General features: G+C 40.0%; 1 protein-coding gene across 3 annotated transcripts in view; it reads right to left on the reverse strand.

Annotated features, from left to right (window-relative positions):
- The window catches only part of tmc6b (transmembrane channel-like 6b), a 132,411-nt gene that overhangs the window by 64,468 nt on the left and 54,544 nt on the right, over positions 1-13,399 (reverse strand). For all 3 annotated transcript variants that reach the window (XM_028819176.2, XM_051936238.1, XM_028819177.2), the window contains exons 8-11: positions 3,766-4,014; positions 2,288-2,460; positions 2,041-2,185; positions 1,439-1,594 (exon numbers count right to left, since the gene is read on the reverse strand). In XM_028819176.2, coding sequence (XP_028675009.2) covers positions 1,439-1,594; positions 2,041-2,185; positions 2,288-2,460; positions 3,766-4,014 — 723 coding nt within the window. The remainder of the gene's footprint in view (positions 1-1,438; positions 1,595-2,040; positions 2,186-2,287; positions 2,461-3,765; positions 4,015-13,399) is intronic.

Genomic DNA, 13,399 nt, shown 5'->3' on the forward strand with positions numbered 1-13,399 from the left:
ATCATGCAATGAGAAGTTATTCTCAAAACAATTCCACCTCATTTCAGTCTAAACAAAACAAACTGTTTTTGATTTTCATATTGCTGTTCTCCAGTGTAAACACAAGTTGAAAATGAATGTCTAGTGTGGAGGACACTTCCCCTTCATGTTCAATCTGATGAGTGACTGCATCCCCAGAGTAAGCAAAAGGCTACGTTGTATTGGTTTTTTTTAATGTGGATGGAGATACTTTTGTAAACGATGTGAAAACTCTAACATTGATGGAGATTTAGTATCATTAAGCTGGCCGCCTTTGTCTTTTAAAAATGATTAAAAAACATCTAATTGTATATAAGGCTCTGAACAATCTTGCTCATTCTTTTTTATTTGGGTATCTATTATCATACACTCCTAAAAATATAATCTTAAATGCTCTAACAGTAGTTTACTTGTTATTCCAAGAGCCAAGCACAAAAGAACTAGTGAGTCAGCCTCATTCTCATATGCACAAAAACTATGGAATCCTCCACCTACAGGATTTGCCAGGCTAATACTGTGGAACTTTTAAAACAATTCTAAAAGTCAATTTCTTTAACTTGGCCCATCTTGGAATTTCTTGTTTTGCCCCAGGTGTAACAGAAAACTATGTTATTGCATAGTCTGAAGATCTGCACTAGAAAGAGAGAGAAAAGTATTGGTTTTTTTCTGGTTGTATACTCTGGAGTCCTGCATCACTGCCACCTGATCAAAGCATGGTGCAGCTGCCTTTGATGCTGGAATGGATATGGATAGGTATCACACTTGCTGTATTCAAATCTGGGATGGGTTGGTTAGGTCGTCTTTGGGTCTTGAAACCACCAGGAGAACATTTTCTCTAGTGTTCCATTAGCTTGAGCTTTTATTTAACTCTCCCTTCCTAGTCATCTGATTGTAGCATTGGACATTTAGCATTATATTTATTTGAGACTAAAAACTGTGTAAAGTTAACAGTAAATTATATACAATTGTGTTATGTACTTGTCTAGTTTTACTTTGATTTGTTTTGTTTAGTGATTGTTTAAAATACATTTCCTTTCTAACCATATTTTGTATTTACTTTTTTGTAAAGCACTTTGAGCTACGCTTTTTATATGAAAATGTGCTTTATAAATGTTGTTGTTGTTATGTAATGTTTCAAAAGTGTTCTTATTTTCTGATGATGCCAAACATTATATACTGGTATATAGATATATGTGCTGGATACATGTTTGTTCTGATGAATGGATCATTTAGTATGGGTAGTCTACTATTTGGAAGAAAAGAAAATTGCAGAACTAAAATGAAAATTAAAGATTGTGTTATCTGATATTTTAATTTGGGTGGATGATGATTTATTTCATTTGCTCCTATTACTGAATTTCTCACAATCGGAAAATGTTAAAATTTTGTAGCAACAGACATCTCATAAAGTACCACCCACCTTGCTCATGTAAGCTGAGAAGTAGTGCACTGCCAAAGCACATCCAAAAGTACTACCCAGGGATATTGTCCATGCCAATGTGTGCACTGCCATTTTCATCAGCTTTTGGCACAACGATTTAGAGCATGATGGCCGGGAAAGTTCGGACAGCAGTTCCTGAAGAGCAAAGGGCAGTTAACAGAGCAATTTACATTCCTAGCTAAGACTGGCACAGGTAAGCAATAATCCCAAAAACCACAGGTCAGAAAATGCAGTGAAAGTAAAGACATTATTAATGTACTTAATTGAATTAGTATATATCATAAGGCCAAAAAGGAAAAAGGTAAACTAAAGATAAACACGGATGGAAAGTGCTAACTAGTGTCATGCAGAACATAATTAAATGTCTCAACCACGTTTCTCCAAAATCAATTGAATGCTGCACAGCATTACTTAATTCTGTCCTTTTTAGGATAAATATCCTGTTTCTGATTCTATGGGCTTGTCTGCTTCCAGCTAGATGAGTCAGGGATCAAACTTCATTTCTTCAGAAAACTTTGACCATCTCCATTGCTTTTGCAATTCTAATTCTACACCAATATTGTAGTTACTATAGATGTTACCTTCAGCTGAGTTGAGGTATTCTCCATCTGAAGCTTCACAGAGACTTTCTTAATCACTTTGAAGTCCCATGAGCAGAAGACTTTCATTGCCAAATCTCCATGTGGATTATCAACTCTGTAGCTTTTTTCAAATGATCGGGACATACTGGAAATAAATTGAAAATTATAAGAAAGAAATGGAGATAGTGTACCTAACAATAAACAACAGGTCCTTCAAATGACAACCTATCCCAAAATATCTGCTTACCTATACATCAGGATGATACAAGTGATGAAGTAGGATATGCCTATGGTGAAAAAGTAGGCTAGAGGCATGTTGTAAGGGATGCAGAGTGACCTATTCTCACTAGATTTTGTGTTTTCATTCAGGGTGGAATTAGTGTAGTATCCATAATACATCACTGTATTGGTAAAAGAACCCTATAAAAATGTAGAAAAAGGCAACTTAAGCATACAGAGCAAAACCAGTGAGTAATAAATCAAAGAAAAATACACAATATAACAAAAAAGCACACAATGCAATAATTTTTGAAGAGCCTGGAAAATCCATTTATTTGCTCTTCAAGTATAAAAACCAACAGCATTATCAGGTAAGTTGACACTCTCCTGGCATGACATGAAACAACAAGCAATCTAAAACAACTGTGACAAGAACAGACCATTCATCCTAACAAGCTCATCCATCTTGTTCACCTAGAGTGTCCAAAATAACATCAAGTTGAGATCCAAAGTTCCCTATCTTACAACTTGGTGATTTATTCCATGTGTCTCTGCATGAAGAAAAACTTTCTAACATTTGTGCAAAATCCGCCTATAATACCCCATGCATCAGGCTAGATGATGTTTCACAATTGAATGTGTTTACCTGGGGCTGATTAATGCACAACTCAGTGTGTCTGAGTAATTGACACTCTATTGCAGTGTGGTGAGTGCTAATTTGCTCTAGGCTGAGTATCTCTTAGACACAAAGCCAGCATAGTTGCTTCTCTCTGGTCTTTCTCTACTGCTACCATGTCTCTTTTGTAATATGGAGGACAAAACTCCACATTATACTTCAGGTAAGGCGTCACTAGTATAATATGACTTAAGCATAACCTATCTTGACTTATAATCCCACGCATCATAATATATAAACTATCATCTTCTTAGCCTTCTTGATCACTTCTATACACTGTCTGGATATAAATAGTGAGAAGTCCACTATGACTCGTAAGTACTTCTCACAAGATACTTAAAGCACCAACTGTGTATTCAAATCTAAAATTCCTACTTCCCATGTGTAATTCCATATATTTATTTACATTAAATTTTATCTGCAACAAACCTGCCTGTATCCCGTCTATGTCACTATGCAACAACGTAGCCAATTCTACATTATTTGCCCTTCAACCTTGTTTGGACTCATCTGCAAACTTAACCAGCTTGTTAATTATATACTCAACCAGATTATTTACACATATTGAAAGGAGCAGCAGCTCCAGCACTGATACCTGAGAGACACCACTTTTAACCATACCTAGTTCTGAAAATGTCCCCCTTACCATAACCCTATGCTTCCTGTGTTTCAGCCAATTTTGAACCCACCTACACAACCCACTATGAAATGCCACCACACTTCTGTTAGATTGGGAAGGGTGCACAGTGGTATTTAAGTAGTGGTACACAAATCAAAAATAATTATGTGGAAATTCTACTAATCATATTTAAAAAAGAAAGACAACTTACAGCACCAGTGAGCAGCTCCAGACCCTGAAATTGGTTCACACTTCCCTGTGAACACAGGGACTGAGGGATGACGAGGAAGGCCATATTTATAAACAACAGGAAGATGTTGAAAAAAAACAGCATCTTCAGAAAGAGAAAATAAGAAAGAACACCTGTGCCAAAACGGCCGCTCACTTTTTTCAGAGCAACATGCCATAGCTGCAGTGAGTGTAGGAAGGATAAGAATGTGTACCAGATTTGTCGAAACACCTAGAGAAAATGTGAAGAAACAAGAAATTAAAAAAGTCACAATGTGGAGATACAAGACTAGATTTGAAAAATTATTCCAGTTGTATGCAAAAAATACAGCTTCCTTTAAAAAACTAAAGGCACTATGAAAAGGTATACTGACTCCACTTCTTAACTTACTCTATCACTTTATTGAATTTGTGACCACTGGGAAACATCTTGGACTACCAAACCCTAGACAAAACCGCACAGTCCCAGGCTCAAATAAAGAATTTTATTTGACAAAATTTGTTCAAAACATGCTTCTTAACACATTCAATGTTAGTTTCATCCTCTACTCCTTTCCAAATAAGCTTTCTCCTTCCCCTTACCTTAACTCCAACTTATCCGGGTGAGGTGGGGCGTCTTCTTTTATACCAGACCAGAGAGTGCTTCTGGTGCCAACAGTATTGCACCCAAGAAGCAATTCTAGATCAGGTAGAACAATCTTAAAACAGGGAAGCCTCCTCTCTTCAGCTCCCCTGGTGGCTCCCAAGCAGCCCTGCAGACGTGCACATGGTAGATCCACCAAAGGAATGCAGTCACCCTCCCACAGTCTCTATTCACCATTCCATCATAACATTATTCTAACCAGGAAAGGAAACTTCCATTATCCCAGCCTGGATGCCCATCCATCCATGGAGACCATTCATTATTAACGCTCTCGGCTATATATAAGGCAAAGTTGACTGACTTATTTACTTACTCACTCATCAACAAAAACACAATTTCGTGCTTAGTTAAAACCCTGAAATTGGCAGGATAGTGCAGTACATCAAGGTTAGTAGGTATCATCTAAAAAGAAACATTTCAATATATAGTATTATTTAGAGGTGAAAACCCAACCTACAAGAGAAAAACTAAATACCCCAAAAATCTCAAAAATGTCCTGATGGAACTGATTGAAATTTGGTGATGTTATAGAAGAAAATTAGCCAACACATGTTTTTGTACTTGTTGATATTTGTCGATAATATAATGACAATTAGTAGCAAGGAAGCTATTCTAATGCACTGAAGCCTTTTCTTGGCTCACTTCTAAGAAGTGATCGCACTGAGTTATGGTGCTTGCAGTGAATGCCAATGAAGGCCAAAAGCAGAACAGCAGTAGCACTAGAATAGGGTAGAAGGAGTGAAAAAAGGAAAAGTACATACTAACATCATCACACTCCAATCCCAAACCCCTCAAAACCTGCTCCTCAAAATCACATACAAGCATGACAGAATGCAGCCCCCCAACTCTTCAATATCATAGACTAAAATAAACATGCACCAATCTACAGGGGAGACCATCACACTTAAATGTTATGTAAAACTTATAATACATTGCGAGCAAGATTTTGACAACACAGAGTACCTCCTGTATGGTTTTACTTCAACAACTGGATGGAATGATATGTGGCGTGAATTGTGAAATGGAAGAAGGTTTGACTAAGCTCATGTAAAATGTGTTTAGCCATAAAGCTCAAGTCAGGTCGCCAGGGAGGGAAGGAGAAATGCAGAAGTAGTTTCCTCACATCCAACAGTAGCGACTGTGTCATTTTAAATACTAGCACAGCTAAGTTAATGCATCCTAAACTATGAAAAGGGAAAGGGATGGACATATGTACATATTCATGTTTACATGGTAATTGCTTATTAGATTATTCTTTGTAATTGCATCAGCAACACTGAAACCTGTTTTTCTGTTCCCTTGTGTTCCTTAAAGTTCACTTCAGGAATGGTGGTCCCCCTCAGTGTACAGTGAATGAACCCTTTAACTTTCATAAAAGGTGCCCCTCAGATGACAGCGCCCTAGGCGGCCACCTATGGCTCAGTTGCAGTTAGACAGGTTTTTCCAATAACCAATTAGCATCAATAAATGACTAATTAAAGGATAAGCTAAGGGACTTTACAATTAGGACACTGAAGGAATTGCTGCTGAAAATGGGACTTTGCAGCTATGCATACTTCCGACGAGTCCCAAGTAGGGCGAAACACATCTTGTGCACTGTTTGTATTATTTGGTAGTTACTAATAATATGTATATATATATATATATATCCATCCATCCATCCATTTTCCAACCCGCTGAATCCGAACACAGGGTCACGGGGGTCTGCTGGAGCCAATCCCAGCCAACACAGGGCACAAGGCAGGGAACCAATCCCGGGCAGGGTGCCAACCCACCTCAGGACACACACAAACTCACCCACACACCAAGCACACACTAGGGCCAATTTAGAATCACCAATCCACCTAACCTGCATGTCTTTGGACTGTGGGAGGAAACCGGAGCGCCCGGAGGAAACCCACGCAGACACGGGGAGAACATGCAAACTCCACGCAGGGAGGACCCGGGAAGTGAACCCAGGTCCCCAGATCTCCCAACTGCGAGGCAGCAGCGCTACCCACTGCGCCACCGTGCCGCCCCATATATATATATATATATATATATATATACAGTCATGGCCAAACTTATCGGCACCCCTGGAATTTTCCCAGAAAATGCACCATTTCTCCCAGAAAATTATTGCAATTACAAATGTTTTTGTATATACATGTTTATTGCCTTTATGTGCTTTGGAACAACACAAAAAAACAGAGAAAAAAAGGCAAATCTGACATCATGTCACACAGTCACAAATGGGCCGGACAAAATTATTGGCACCCTTTCAAAATTGTGGGTAAATCGTTTTATTTCAAGTATATGATGCTCGTTTGAACTCACCTGTGGCAAGAAACAGGTGCTGGCAATATAGCAATCACACCTGAAGCCAGTTAAAATGCAGAAAAGTTGACTCAACCTTTCTGTTGTGTGTCTGAGTGTGCCACACTAAGCATGGAGAACAGAAAGAAGAGCAGATAATTGTCTGAGGACTTGAGAACAAAATTTGTGGAAAAATATCAACAGGCTACAAGTCCATCTCCAGAGATCTTCATGTTCCTTTGTCCACTGTGCGCAACATAATCAAGAAGTTCACAACACATGGCACTGTAGCTAATCTTCCTGGACATGGACGGAAGAGAAACATTGATAAAAGACTGCAACGAAGGATAGTCCAAATGGTGGATAAACAACCCCAATCAACTTCAAAACATATTCAAGTTGTTCTGAAGACTCAGGGTGCAACAGTGTCAGCTCGAACTATCTGTCGACATCTGAACGAAATGAAACGCTATGGCAGGAGAGCCAGGAGGACCCCACTGCTGACACAGAAACATAAAAAAGCCAGACTGGAGTTTGCCAAAATGTACTTGAGGAAGCCAAAATCCTTCTGGACGAATGTCTTGTGGACAGATGAGACCAAGGTAGAGCTTTTTGGTAAAGCTCATCATTCTACTGGTTATAGAAAACAGAATGAGGCCCACGAAGAAAAGAACACAGTACCTACAGTCAAACATGGTGGAGGTTCTAAGATGTTTTGGGGATGTTTTGCTGCCTCTGGCACTGGATGCCTTGACTGTGTGCAAGGATTCATGAAATCTGAAGACTACCAAAAGATATTGGGGCGCAATGTAGGGCCCAGTGTCAGAAAGCTAGGTCTGCGTCAGTGGTCATGGGTGTTCCAGCAGGACAATGACCCCAAACATACGTCTGAAAGCACTCAGAAATGGTTGAAGACAAAGCGCTGGAGAGTTCTGAAGTGGCCAGCAATGAGTCCGGATCTAAATCTGATTGAACACTTATGGAGAGATCTCAAAATTGCTGTTGGGAGAAGGTGCCCTTCAAATCTGAGAAACCTTGAGCAGTTTGCAAAAGAAGTGTGGTCGGAAATTCCACTTGAGAGGTGTAACAAGCTTGTTGATGGTTATAGGAAGCGCTTGATTTCAGTTATTTTTTCCAAAGGGCGTGCAACCAAATATTAAGTAGTGGGTGCCAATAATTTTGTCCAGCCTGGTTTTTGAGTTTTGTGTGAAATTATGTCAGATTTGGCTTTTTTTCTCTGTTTTTTGTGTTGTTCCAATGCACATAAAGGAAATAAACGTGTATACCAAAACATTTGTAATTGCATCAATTTTCTGGGAGAAATGGTGCATTTTCAAGGAAAATTCCAGGGGTGCCAATAATTTCAGCCATGACTGTATATATATATATTATATATATATATATATATATATATATATATATATATACACACACACATACATACATACATATACATACTAGGGGGCTCCGCCCCCTGCTCGCTTCACTCACCAACCCCTGTGTTTGGTTAATCAGATATACAATTTTAAAAGCTTTTTATTTGCACTTTTACTTTAAAGCGTCATTAAAAACAATATTTGGAATTACCTTTTCTTCAAGATTGCATTGAATTTTGATTCCGTTTTTGGAGACACCGCAACATATAATTGCCCGTGTGTGAATATTGTTTCTGTTTCTCTAATAAATAATCTGACTTTTTCTAATGTTTGTCCCTGTGATTTGTTAATTGTCATAGCAAAAGTTATTCTCACGGTAAACTGTAAACATTTTAATATGAATGGCATATCACAATCTCCTTTGGTGTCTAATTTTATTCGCAGAATATATACCTTTCTTGTCGCCTGTTAAAATTTACATCTCTTCTCCGTGATCATAAATATACACCTGACCGAATTGTGTATTCTTTGAAATTAAACTTGTCGTTGCTTTAACTGTTGCGGGACCACAGATTCTCATAGCGTATGGTCCATTATTGTGTAAATCCATGTTTTGTGCACTGAATGATGTGAAGGCGAAAAGACTTTGTTTTCCACTCATTGCCTTTATTTCTGACCTCGACTTCTCCTGCTATTTTTTCAATTACACCTGGTTCTGATGATTAATTACCTTTTGTTTGCGTTAATGCAATCTTTACTATCTTTTTTTTGATACTGTAGCGACTGACTTAATAAAGTGTCACAAAAGTTTTACTTGAACAATCGCCGACTTCATAACCCCAAGCACAACTTTGTAGCACCTTCTCCAACCCCCCCCCCCCCGGGTCTCGCCCCCCCCCCCCCTTAACGCATCAATCAATATCCCGCTATCGGTCTTCCGTGCTGTACTCCGCCATCCCTCAATCGGACCTAACAGTCACTTAAAACAAAAAAGGCTTCAACCTGGCTAGAACGCTACAATACTTTTGAATTTTACTGCTTTCATAGTCTGTACCTTTCTCTGCATGTGTATCGCGCCATTGTTTGTTTGAGCCTTTCGAATTCCACTGCTTTCATAATCTCTTATCTGCCTTTTTTCTCTCCAATGCTTTTGTTCTTATACCCTCTTATACCCTGTACCAACCAAGAATACATATCAACTTCCTGTCAATTGACATTTGAGCTTGGGTTTTTAACTCTGACAGCAACATGTAAATTGAATGATTATTTTTTTTCTTCGGTTATACTCTTGAATAAAAGTGCACGTGTTTATTTATTTATAATATTTAACTAAAGTCTTCACACATTATACACTTTACGTCATTATTAGTATAACATGGAAAAAGTTTCTGTTTTAGGTATGTGTTCAGCATTTCTTGCCTCGCATTTCCTGTCATCCTACACTTTCACAGAACTTTGTAGACACAGAACACACATGAAATGTATAATAATAATAATAATGCATTTTATTTATATGGCACTTTACATTTGTAGTAAATCTCAACGTGCTACATAAAAAGTTTAAACAAAGGAAAAACAAGTTAAAAACAGAGATAAAACAACAATAATTAGTAGCATTCTTGTTATATGCTTTTCTAAAAAGAAAAGTCTTTAGCTGTTTTTTAAAACAGCCCACAATCTGCTGTGTTCTCAGGCTCTCTGATAGGGCATTCCAGGGCCGTGGAGCAGCCACTGCAAAGGCTTGGTCACCCATTGTACGAAGTTTGGTCATAGGGGGGCGAAGGAGGGAGGTATTTGCAAAACGGAGGTTTCTTGTAGTGGATTGTAACATAAGGAGTTCCTTAAGATATTGTGGAGCATTTCCATGGATACACTGGTGAGTAAGCAGACAAAGTTTGTATTCAATACGGAGGTGAATAGGGAGCCAATGAAGTGACCGAAGGATTGGTGAAATGTGTTCCTATTTCCGCACCCTCATCAGGATCCTTGCAGCACTATTTTGAATTTGTTGGAGCTTTTGAAGGCTCTTGTTGTGTATCCCGATGATGAGTGCATTACAATAGTCCAGCCTGGAGGAGAAAAAGGCATGAACCAGCTTTTCAGCATCACAGAGGGAGAGGCAGGGATGGAGTTTGGCTATATTTTGGAGATGAAGGAATGCAATTTTACAAAGGTGATGGACATGTGTATCAAATGACAGATGAGAGTTTAACTTGACACCCAAATTTGTAACTGAAGGGGAGAGGGCAATGATACAATCAGAAAAGGAAATACAATTTACGGAGGAATGAAGTTGATGGGGGTTGCCAATTAAAAGAGCTTCAGTTTTAGTGCTGTTCAGATTGAGGAAGTTCTTGGACATCCAAGCCTCAATCTCATCCAAGCAAGAGGTAAGAGTTAATGGAGGTGTAAGGGAGGTTGAATCCAGTCTGACATAGAGCTGCGTATAATAGGCATAGCAGTGGAATGAAATGTATGTATTGCAAATAAAGATATATTATTTACCCTATACAACTCCAGGAACCTCACACCCAGATAAACACACTTGAGCTCTGAGAATTTTGCGACTAATTTCAGCTCGGTTTTGAGGGATTGGGATAGCAGGCTGCTTGTGCTGATTGACACATTTGCAAAACAAAAGAAACCAATGAGGAAAGGTGTGAAGGAATCTAAGGTGGCCCGTGATTACTGGTTTTTTCGTAGGACCCATGACAGTTTGCCTATTGGACAAAGATTGGAGTGGAGGATGCAATTATTCATCTGCTCCACAAGGTTAATTCTCACCTGGACAGAGCTGGCAGCACTGAGAGGATTATGTTTTTTCTCTTATGCCTTCAATACCATCCAGCCATCCCTGTTAAGAGGTAAACTCAGAGATACATAGGTGGATGAACCTATGGTGCCCTGGATAATAGACTGACGCGCAGACCGCAGTTTGTGACAGTGAGGTCTATGTCTCTGATACCGATATGAGCAAAACTGGAGCACCAGAAGAAACAGTCAGTCTCCTTTTGGTGTTGCACTGTGTACCTCAGGCTATAAATATAACACTAGGTCATGTCACTTGCAGAAGTTCTCAGATGATTCTGCACTTATGGGGTGTATTGATAACCGGGATGCAATAGACATTAGGAGTCAGGTAGAGAACTTTATTTCTTGGTGCAAAGGGAATTGTCTGCAACTTAACATTAGCAAAACCAAGGAACTGGTTATTGACTTTTGATGCACCAAACAGTCTGTATGTTCTAGTCACATGGAGTAGACGTAGAGGTAGTGCGCTCCTGCAAGCACTTGGGGGTCCACATCATGACAGGTTGGACTGGTCTCAGAACATAGAAGAACTATATAAGGGCAGAGCAGACTCTTTATTCTTAGGAGAATGCATTCCTTTAATATGAGTAATGACATCCTTCACATCTACAACCGTGATGGCCAGTAGAATTTTCTACGCTGTGCTGGGCTGATAACATCACTTCAAGAGGGCCCACCGAATCAATATGCTAATTGAAAGGGCAGGGTCAGTTATGGAACTAACACTGGACCCTCTGGAGGTAGTAGCAAAGGAGAGAATTAAAACAAACCTGAGTTCCATTACGAACAATGCTGCACATCCTCTCTCTGACACACTGATACTGAATATTTTCAGCCAACAACTTTTTTAGCAGAAGTGTGTCAAGAAATGCCACTGAAACTTCTTTATACCAACGACAATATGCCTGCTTAATGCATCCCTGTGACTGAAGTTTTTTTTTGTAAATTGTCTTCCTCTTCTGTCATTCTGTGTGTTCAGACCATAGTGTGTGTGTATGTATAATATATAAACACTGCTAAAAAAAATTAAAGGAACACTTTGACAACACATCAGATTTCAATGGGGAAAAAAAAACCATGCTGGATATCTATACTGATATGGTCTGGGTAATGTGTTAGTACTGAAAGGATGCCAAATCATTTGATGGAAATGAAAATTATCAACCTGCAGAGGGCTGAATTCAAAGACACCCCGAAAATCAAAGTGACAAAATCATGCAGCAGGCTAGTCCATTTTGCCGAAATTTCATTGCAGCAACTCAAAATCGTACTCAGTAATTTGTATGGCCCCCCACATGCTTGTATGCATGCCTGACAACATCAGGGCATGCTCCTAATGAGAAGACGGATGGTGTCCTGGGGGATCTCCTCCCATATCTGGACCAGGGCATCACTGAGCTCCTTCACAGTCTGTTTTGGTCCATCTGACGCCTCAATGTCCTAGAGGTGTTCTATTGATTTAGGTCAGGCAAGCATGGGGGCCAAGCAATGGTATCAATTCCTTCATCCTCCAGGAACTGCCTGCATACTCTCACCACATGAGGCAGGGACACTGTTGTGCACCAGGAGAAACCCAGGACCCACTTCACCAGCACAGGGTCTGACAATGGGTCCAAGCATTTCATTCCGATACTTAATGGCAGTCAAGGTGCCATTGTCTAGCCTGTAGAAGTCTGTGCGTCCCTCCATGGATATGCCTCCCCAGACCATCACTGACCCACCACCAAACCGGTCATGCTGAACGATGTTACAGGCAGCATAATGTTCTCCATGGCTTCTCCAGACCCTTTCAAGTCTGTCACATGTGCTCAGGGTGAACGTGCTCTCATCTGTGAAAAGCACAGGGTGCCAGTGGTGGACCTGCCAATTCTGGTATTCTATGGCAAATGCCAATCAAGCTCCATGGTGCTGGGCAGTGAGCACAGTGCCCACTAGAGGATGTCAGGCCCTCAGGCCATCCTCATGAAGTCTGTTTGATTGTTTGGTCAGAGACGTTCACACCAGTGGCCTGCTGGAGGTCATTTTGTAGTGTTCTGGCAGTACTCATCCCGTTTCTTCTTGCCCAAAGGAGCAGATACCGGTCCTGCTGATGGGTTAAGGACCTTCTACGGCCCTGTCCAGCTCTCCTAGAGTAACTGCCTGTCTCCTGCAATCTCCTCCATGTCTTGAGACTGTGCTGGGAGACACAGCAAACCTTCTGGCAATGGCACGTATTGATGTGCCATCCTAGAGAAACTGGACTACCTGTGCAACCTCTGTAGGGTTCAGGTATCGCCTCATGCTACCAGTAGTAACACTGACCGTAGCCAAATGCAAAACTAGTGAAAAAACAGTCAGTAAAGATGAGGAGGGGAAAATGTCAGTGGCCTCCACCTGTTAAACCATTCCTGTTTTGGGGGTTGTCTCATTGTTGCCATTCTAGTGCACCTGTTGTTAATTTCATTAACACCAAAGCAGCTTAAACTGATTAACAACCCCCTCTGCTAGTTCAC

The sequence above is a fragment of the Erpetoichthys calabaricus genome, chromosome 14, assembly GCF_900747795.2.
Source record: "Erpetoichthys calabaricus chromosome 14, fErpCal1.3, whole genome shotgun sequence".
Lineage (NCBI taxonomy): Eukaryota > Metazoa > Chordata > Cladistia > Polypteriformes > Polypteridae > Erpetoichthys > Erpetoichthys calabaricus.